General features: G+C 51.3%; 1 protein-coding gene across 1 annotated transcript; it reads left to right on the top strand.

Moving 5' to 3' along the window:
- Nucleotides 1–1,838: 1,838 nt before the first annotated feature.
- On the top strand, nucleotides 1,839–2,780 carry OXT (oxytocin/neurophysin I prepropeptide). The gene is made up of 3 exons (XM_046679811.1): nucleotides 1,839–1,991; nucleotides 2,308–2,509; nucleotides 2,624–2,780. The coding sequence occupies exons 1-3, from the start codon at nucleotides 1,872–1,874 to the stop codon at nucleotides 2,677–2,679; spliced, it is 378 nt and encodes a 125-aa protein (XP_046535767.1). The 5' UTR covers nucleotides 1,839–1,871; the 3' UTR covers nucleotides 2,680–2,780.
- The last annotated feature ends 6,725 nt before the right edge of the window (nucleotides 2,781–9,505 follow it).

Genomic DNA, 9,505 nt, shown 5'->3' with positions numbered 1-9,505 from the left:
AAGCACCTATCCTGGGACCCAGAGCATCTTCAGAGGAGGAGTTACAGGACAGAGGAAGGGCTGCCGCCCGTGGGGCCCTTAAGCTGCGGTAATTTATGTGCATGTGTTAACTTGAGTGAGGTCAGCGTGCCCACAGGCAGGAGGCAGGCCTTTCTGGGACCAAGGCTGGGGTCAAGCCCTTGCTTGCCCTTCTGGCCTGGCAATGCCAATGAACTGATTTGGATGAGAAACAAGACCAGCTGCTGACTGGTAGTCCAGTTGGGCCTGACCAGTTCCTTAGTAGCGGGCAGCTCACACCAGTGACTCAGGGTCAGCCAGGCTCTGTGACCTTCTCAGACCCGGTGGCCTCAACACCCTTCTCGAAGAGGATCAACAGCGTGGAGGAAAGGCTTGGGGCTGTCCCAGTCTCCTCTCCTGAGGGTGACATTGAGGGACTGGCCCTGCTGAGTCTGCTTTTTCTGACATTGGCCTCATTTCTTCTGTGCTACTGCAGGCTGGGTGCCCTGGAGAGCAGACTGGCATGCTTATCACCAAGGGCCCTTGGGACCTACGCCTGTGGAAAGGAGGGGGCCAAAACAGGATTGGGCAGAAGGAAAACTTCCATGCTGGCCTCAGTTGATCCCACAGGGAGCTGAAATAGGCCTTCAGAGTTGTCCAGCCTTGGGCCAAAATGGAGCAGTCATTGGATGCGGCCACCAGGGAAGGGTGTGGCTTGGGCCAGACGGCTCTAGCAGCTGAGGCAGGCTCTGGGTGGGCTACTTCCAGCTGAAGGCTGTCGGCTGACCACACTCCCAGCACCTGGGTGGCAAATCCCTTCTCCAAGGAGGATCCGTGCTGAGCATCTCCCTGTCTGTGAAACGGACCAGCACCCCTTCCACCGAGGCAGTCTGTCTTTCTTTCATTTTTAATTATTTTCATTTTGAGTTATATTAAAATGCAAAAAAAGCACTCTTTCTAAATGCATAAAACAAAAGACATGGGATTACAAAAGAAACCAATTATATTTATATTCAAGTATCAAAATGTTGAAAGACGTTTTTGATATAGTCACAAATGTGCTTCTTTATTTAAAGCATTAGATAACAAGATCTAGTGGCAGGGCCAATAAAGGCCGTAATTTCAAAGTGATGACGAGCCTAAACAGGGTTTAGAGACATTTGCAATAGCTGTAATGTGATAGGAGGATGTCTGTCATTTCGATTTGTGACAAAGCCACAGGTATTGCAAATTCCACTGTGGTTTGTTGCCTGCCTCATAACTGAAGGAAAGCTGGATTTCACTTAGGGGTTAGAGAAAACAAAGATCTTACGCAGCCGAGTTCCAAGTGCGTGGAAGTGGGTGTTGGTGTGGGGAGTGGGGGTGAGGGGTGGGTTCTAGGAAATTTAGGTTCAGAAAGAGGAGACCTTCCTGACAGAGGGGACAAGGATGCAATGTGGTGCGCCAAGAGGCCCAGAGATGGAAAGTCCTGCCAAAGCCTCTTCTGGCCTGGAGGGGGAGTGCCCACCGTTTTCCCCTCACTCCCAGCTACTGGGAATGGGCTACATAGTACTTGATTGAGCCACACTGCCCCCAGGCCCCATACTCCCTGTCCCACCCTAGCGGCCCAGGCCACCGCACCGGCTACCTTCCCCCCGCGCAGCATTCAATATCGGCGCCCGGTCCATTAGCCCTTAGCTGACGCGGTGACCTTGACCCGGCCGGGTCTGGCCCCTACAAATGAGGGCGCCCAGGACCTGACCCGCAGCGACCCGCTGTGACCAGTCATGCGGCGACCCTCTTAGCCAGCGCTCCGCCCGCGCGGCCCCCAGGCATAAAAAGGCCGGGCGAGGAGCCGGACGCAGCCACCGACCCGGAACCAGCGCACCCACACCATGGCCGGCCCCAGCCTCGCCTGCTGCCTGCTCGGCCTCCTGGCGCTGACCTCCGCCTGCTACATCCAGAACTGCCCCCTGGGCGGCAAGAGGGCCGCGCTGGACCTCGACGTGCGCAAGGTGAGCGCCCCAGCCCTGGTCCCCCAGCGCCGGGGGCGCAGGGACCCGCAGCCCAGGGTCGCCCCGGCCACTCCCTTCCCCGCGCCAGGCCCGCCTGGGAACGAAGGAATGTGGGAGACTTTGACCCCCCCTCCTTTGACCGTTCTGGGGCCAGAACAGCGCCAGAGCGACCCCGAACCTCCGGGGCTCCTCTGCCGGCCCTCGCCGCCCAGAGGGGCCCGGACTCCCCGCCCGGCTCACCCTCCTGCCTCGCGGGTCCCCCGACGGAGCCCGGCTCGCCGCCCCGGCTGCCGGCTCACCCCTGCCCTCCCGCCAGTGCCTCCCCTGCGGCCCCGGGGGCAAAGGGCGCTGCTTCGGGCCCAGCATCTGCTGCGGGGACGAGCTGGGCTGCTTCGTGGGCACGGCCGAGGCGCTGCGCTGCCAGGAGGAGAACTACCTGCCGTCGCCCTGCCAGTCGGGCCAGAAGCCTTGCGGGAGCGGGGGCCGCTGCGCCGCCGCCGGCATTTGCTGCAGCCCGGGTGAGCCGGCGCCGGGGCGAGGTCGGGGGCGCGGGGCCGGGGCGGGGGCCTGGGGGCCGGGGGACCGGGGCCGGGGCGGGCCGGGGCGGCCCCTGACCCGGCGTCTCCTTCCAGACGGCTGCCTCGCCGATCCCTCCTGCGACCACGAGGCCGCCTTCTCCCAGCGCTGAGCCGAGCGGCCCCGGACCCTGTCGGAGCGCACCCTTCGTCCCCTCCATAGCCACCTCCAGAAATAATGAAAATAAAATAAAGCAGATTTTTCCCTCTCCAACTCGACTCGCGTCTAAGTGTCACAGCTGGGAGGGGAGGGTATGGGGTGGGCGTCGGTGGGGGAGGGACGGTAGAAGATCGCGCCCGGCTCGCCCTGCGTCCCGGCTCCCTCTCCAGAATTCTGAGCAGGAATTCGGAGCCAAGGGGAGCGGCGTTGGGTTCTGCTGACCCGGGGAGGGAGGGCGCGCTGTTCTCTCGACAGCGATCTTCTACGGGGTGGAGGAAAGAGGGGGACCACAGGGCGGACTCCAAGGGAGATGGAAACAGCCCCCTGCTGACTCCCAAGAGAGCTGGGGGCCTACAGCAGGCTGCGCTTGAGAGGAACTTTCAAAGGTCCAAAGCGACAGAGCTAAGGGTCTGACAGGGAAACAGAGGAAAGGCAAGTGGTCAGTGGAGAGTGAATGACTTCCTGATGTCGGGAAGGAGGCTTGAGTCACAGAGAGCTGGCCGAGGGGACTGGAGCTTGGCTGGGGCAGCTGAAGGCCTGCATGTTTCCGGGTTCCAGACTCTCAGACAGGCCACAGGCGACAGTTGGTGTCTCAGAAGAGGTGGCCAAGCTGGGGAGGATGGCTTGAGGACCAGCACCACCCATGCCTGCTGCTCATTGTCCTGCCAAGGAGGCCCTGGGTCCCCAGTGCTGGAGTGAACACAGCAGCCCTGCTCCTGCCTGTGCAGTAAAGGAATGTGGCAGCATTGGGGACCTGCAGGGCAGGGATTCCTGAGAGCCCCCAGCCACAGAAATGACCACAGAACACAAAGGACAGGAACAAACAGAGAGACTCCCTCAACCTACTCTTCTCACCTATTCCTGGATCAAAGACAGTTTTGGGAATCAATAAAAGCCTGATCCTTCTCCAGAACACCCACCCGTGCTCTTACCCTTGCTGTGGGCAGGCAATTTCAGAAGGCCCATGGCCACACTCCCGCTCCAAATAAAACAGGAGCATCATTATCTGTTAGTAATTTTAAAATGTTATTTCTGTGGCTTTCTCACCCCCTGGAGTGTTACCATGCAAAGGGCACGATCTGCTCACCACAAGACAAAAGCCAGTCTGTCAAGAGGCAAGATGGTGGCAGAGAAAGGGCATTTTATTAAGTGATGAGCTAGCTGATCAGAAGATGGTGGACTAGCATCCTAAAGAACCATCTTAAAGGGGTACAGAATCTTGAGCAGTTATACAGGCTAGTGGGCTATAGGGGAGGGGGTCAGGGGTGTTGACCCAGACTGGGAGTCGCCACATCAGATCTTTCAATTGTCATCGATGATGGATACCAGTATAGAATCTCTGTCCAGGGGTTATCACATTCCTAGGGAAGTTAAAAAAGTTATCTTATCACAGCTGAGAGGTATATCTGTAAGCAGGGGCCATAAATCCATAAAGCATGTGTGTCTCCTGGAGGGTGCGTATCCAGCTGTGTTAGTCAGAGGTCATTCAAAGTCAGAGTATGCCTTCTTTTCTACAATATGGCTTCCCTTATGTCAACCCTGTGTTGAGGCCGAATCAGAAGGACTACAGAGCAACCGGAATGCGCTCAGCTGCCTCCCACCCCACCCGACCCTGAGCAGTGTGTGGGTTCCACAGACAGAGTGGAGAGAGATAGTATACTAAAGAGGTCTGTAAGCTTCTTTATATAAATTACAAAAACAGGCAGAACTAAACCATGGCGCTAGAGGTCTTGGGTGGGGCAGTGACTGGAAGGGTTGGGAGGGGGCTTCTGGGGTGCAGGTCATATTTCTTGGCCTGAGAGCTGATAAAACAGGTGTGTTCCATCTATGAAAATTCATCAAACTATGCAAATGTGATGTGTTGACTTTTGTATTATATTATACTTGAATAAAAGTTTTTTAAAATGAAAAAAAGATTATGATTGCTGAGAAGTATGCAGAGAATAGAGATGAGGCTTTTGAAAGCCCAGTGGCCAACATCTTAGACTGGGGCTCCTGCTGGGCCTGTCCCAGCAGGTCCCTCCTCCGGCCTCCTATTTGGCGAGGGAGGGGTGGAGGGGGCGTTAGTCACTGAAGGGACGAGAGATGAGTCAAAGTGGGTCCTGTTCAAGTCAGCTGTGGTGAAGTATGTGATACATACACATGAGTATCTGAGGAAAGTCGTCAAGGTTCTGTGGTCCCTCAGAAACCACAGACAGAAAGGGGAAGTGACCAGTGGGAACTATACTCCTCCACTAGAGATGTGGTTACAGTTTGTGCTTTTCCAAGCTCGTCCACCTGCCACGTCAGCAGGAAGCCCAGGATCTCCCCTGGGACCGCTCTCTCTGCCCTGAGTGCCCTGCATACCCTCCAAACCCCAGTGGCTAACACAGAGCAGAGGGGTGTCAGCCCAGCTTTCCCCACCCTTGGGAGAGAGTGCAGAGTCCCCCCATGGCCTCTAGCATCTGCCCACTGTCCCGTTCTTTCCCTGGGATCCAAAGGCCGGCAGTATTTTCTTTTCTAGCTTCAAAAACACAGGGTCCAATGAATACTTCTTTTCTTAGGGATGTTCCAGAGCTGACATCATCCTGGGTCCCACGGACGAGCTGAGGAGGAGCTGGGAGAGTTGCTGAGGAAACGCATGCCAAGTGACATCGTTCAGTGGCCAGATGGAGCTCCTTGTCATTCTTCTCTCTGTTGCTCGCTCCCAGGGGCCTTGGTCCTCATTGGAATGTCCCCCTCAGACCCGCAAAGTGCCTGGGGCTTGTCCAGGGCAGTGGTTCCCAACTCCCCCTTTGTGTAATTAGTACTTTGTGAATTCACTTTATTAGCAGGAAGTGAAATTCCTAGATAATATGCCTACCTACACACAATTTCAAAAATATATAATTAGTCCTAGCAGGGATATAAAGTAGACAAAAGGAAAGTAATTTATTAAAAATAACATTATTTTAATACATAACTAAACAAGCAAGGCTACACTAGGTGATATAGACACAAAAAAGTCATCTGATGATGACACCTGCTTGCAAGGATTACAATAGAAGGAGATGGGAAGCTATTCCCTGCAAGAAGTTCAGGAATATAAGACAGTAGAAGGCCATGAGGATCCACATTCTCTTTTGTGCCTTAAAAAAAGACAGACTCAGATGTCAACGAATTGCAAAGAATGTATTCATGAAACGTTTGGGGAAATTCGAACAGTGCCTGAATATCTCACGATGATAATATACTGTTGAATTTGCGATTGGGGTTTGTGTGCGTGCGTGTGTGTGTGTGATGACAATCTGTGGTCATGTTTTTAAGAAGAGTCCCTCTCTTTTGAGATGCACAATGCAGTGTTCACAGGGGTGGGGGTAGAAAAGAAATAAGTGACCCCATGTTGATAATGAAGCTAAAGGGGCGGGGTCCCCGAGGGGTCTTTGTCTATTGGCTCTACTTTTTTGTATATTTGAACTTTCTCATAATAAAGCTAAAAAACAAAAAGATTGTGGTAGAAGTAATTCTTCTGATATGAAAAGATGCTTCAAATTTACTTTGCTAAAAAATGCACAAATTAGTACATATGGATTATGAAATGATACTAATTTGTAAGATAAAAATGTGTATGTGTGCATACCTGGGTACTGTGGGCAACGTCGGAGATGAGCTCTTTGCAGCTATGGGAAGCTTTAGGACAGAGCTCTCCTGTCTAAAAACTATAAACTTCAACTGCATCATCCAACACTTATTATTTGTTTTTTTTTAAGATTGGCACCTGAGCTAACAACTGTTGTGAATCTCCTTTTTTTTCCTCCTGCTTTTTCTCCCCAAATCTCCCCAGTACATAGTTGTATGTTTTAGTTGTGGGTCCTCCTGGCTGTGGCATGTGGGATGCTGCCTCAGCATGGCCTGATGAGCGGTGCCGTGTCTGCGCCTAGGATCCAAACCAGGGAAACCCTGGGCTGCCAAAGCAGAGTGCGTGAACTTAACCTCTCGGCCATGGAGCCGACCCCCATCAAACATTTATTGCTATGATTTATTTTTATGTCACACTGTATGGGTGAGGCCCTCCAGTACAAGTTTGAAGGGCAGCATTTTCTGTTTTCTGTAGGGGTCTATATGCATTGGGTAAGCAAGTTCGCTTATCTTCCATACCTACTAAGTATGGTGTAGTTTTTAAATCTGGAATGGTGTGGAATTATACCAAAACTTTTTCCAGCATCATAAATGATGATTGTCCATGGGGCAGAGGTGCTGATATTTCTTTCCATGTAGAGGGGTTTCCTTGAGCTAATACTCCTCCCTGGGGAGAAAGAAGCAGCTGATCTGATGGGGGTCTGCGAGGAAAGGAGTGTGCACAACCCCACCCCTTCCTCTCTGATTCCTCTTGGGATCCGCCTGCCACCCCAGGAAGCACAGGCTAATGCAGAAGCTTAAGGGGAAAGTGCTGTGAAGCCCTTGGTGCCTGGGACGGTGAACATTTCTAACTTGTAAACATCCCTAACTTGTTACTCAGCTTTGTGAAGCCCACTTGCTAGCAGATTTCTTTCTTTATTTTTATTTATTTTTTTAAAGATTGGCCCTGGGCTAACATCTGTTGCTAATCTTTTTTTTTTCCTTCTTCGTCCCAAAGCCCCCCAGTACAATCCTATTACTATACAATTCCCATCAAACTCTCAGAGGATTTTTTTTCTGTAGAAATCATTACGTTGATTCTAAAATTGGTATGAAAGGGCAAAGGAGCTAAAATAGCCAAACCAATTCTGAGAAAGAACAGAGTTGGAAGAGTCACTCGAGCTGATTTCCAGACTTTCTATAAAGCTACCATGTTCGAGACAGGGTGGGGCTGGAGAAAGGACGGATCTGCAGATCAATGGAGCAGATTAGAGGCCAGAAACGGACTCACATGCAGATAGCTCAGAGATTTCGAGAAAGTTATGAAGACGATTGAGTGGCGAAAGAATAGTCATTTCAACAAACAGTGCCGGGACAAATGGATGTCCAGATGCAAAACACGAACGTCGAGCCGTAGCTGGCGCTCTCTACAAAAACTAACTCAAAACGGATCATAGTTCAATCTGTTTAAAACATATAAAGCTTTGGTGATCACGAATAGAGCCACTGTGAACATCCACACGCAGGTTTTTGTGTGAATGTAGATATTCATTTCACTTGGTAACTACCTATTATATTAATGGGGTTGCTGGGTGAAATGGTAATTTTAAGGTTAACTTTATGAGAAACTATGAGACTGTTTTTCAGAGTGGTTGACTGATCTTGCATCCTCACCAACAATAGCTGAGAGTTCCAATTGCTCCATATCCTTGTCAGCAGCTGATATGATCAGCTCTCTCTTGTTTTTTTTTTTTTTTAAAAAAAAAGCCCTTGTAATGGATATATCACTGTGGTTTTAATTTGCATTTTCCTAATGATTAATGATGTTGAACACCTTTACATGTGTTTATTTGCCATCTATACATCTTATTTGGTGAAGTATTTGCTTCAATCTTTTGCCCATTTTAAAAGTTGGGTTGTATTATTATTGAGTTTGGGGAGGTCTTTATATATTCCGGATATAAGTCCTTTATGCGTCATGTGGTTGTAAATCTTTTCTCCCAGTCTGTGGCTTGCATTTCATTCTCTTGATATTGTCCTTTAAAGAGCAGAAGTTCTTAATTTTGATGAATTCCAAATGTATCAAATTTCTTCTTTTATGGCTTTTGCTTTTGGTGTTGGAGCTAAAAAATCTTTGCCTATCTCGAGGTCATAAAGAATTTCTCCTGTTTTTCCTCAAGATGTTTTATAGTTTTAGATTTTACATTTAGCTCTGTGATCCATTTTTTAAAAACCAGCTGCCCTTCCCACCTCCCTCCATCTAGAAGGGGTACTAAATTCCCCTTAGGTCTGGTCCTGCTCCAGCCCTTCCCGGACCTGGGGACTGGCCCTGAGTGGGCCGCAGCGGGGCAGAGGCAGGAGGCCACGGCAGGGATAGAAGCCTGCAGGGCTCCTACACAAACACACACACACACACACACACACATGCTAGACTTACTCATGCTGGACACTGGCCTGGGTCAGCGGTGAGAGCAAAGCGGAGCTCTAAGACAGAAGACAGCCTGATCTTGGCTTGGCACCTGGACCCCGGCCAAGGCTAACTGAGACTGAGTCAGGAGGCTCTGCCCCAAGACCGGGTGTTGGGGTCAGGGCTCAAGGTGACTCCTCTCTGCCTGTGCTCCCTTCTGGCCTCCAAATCAGCAGAGGATTCCAGAGGAGATGTAGCCCCGTGTGGCATCAAGTCCTGGAGCAATAAATCCCAAGTAGAGGATGCAGAGAACAGAGCGGGCAGAGAGAGGATGAGAGGTAATGGAGGGGTGAGGGGGCAGAAGAGGCAGGAGAGGGAGGCAGGGTGACAAAGAGAGAAGCAAGAGAGGGCCAAGGAGCTGGGGGGGGGGGGGGGACAAGAGAGGGGAGTGCCCCGGAAAGGGGATAAAGGGGAGGATGAGATGGAGGGGACAAAGAAGGACAGAGAAGAGCAATGGCCAAATGCCAGCGGACATCTGCCCTGAAGCTGCATGTGTCAAAGGATGGAAGGTCCTAATGTGAGTGCGCACGTGCGAGTGTGTACATGAGCCTGCCCGTCATGGTGTCCGTCATCTGTGTTTCTCTGGGTGTGTCTGTGCTTCTGATTGAGTATCTCACGGTCTGGATCTGTGACTGTGGTCAAGAATCACAGAGCACATCCCTAACAATTATTCTCTTGTCCATGGTCCATGTTTGTCTCAGTGTGTGTGTGGTTTGTGTAGCTGGAAGGGGGTGGG

Source organism: Equus quagga, chromosome 12 (assembly GCF_021613505.1).
Source record: "Equus quagga isolate Etosha38 chromosome 12, UCLA_HA_Equagga_1.0, whole genome shotgun sequence".
Lineage (NCBI taxonomy): Eukaryota > Metazoa > Chordata > Mammalia > Perissodactyla > Equidae > Equus > Equus quagga.
Note: the sequence above shows the minus strand (reverse complement) of the source record. Positions and strands in the feature narration are given on the sequence as shown.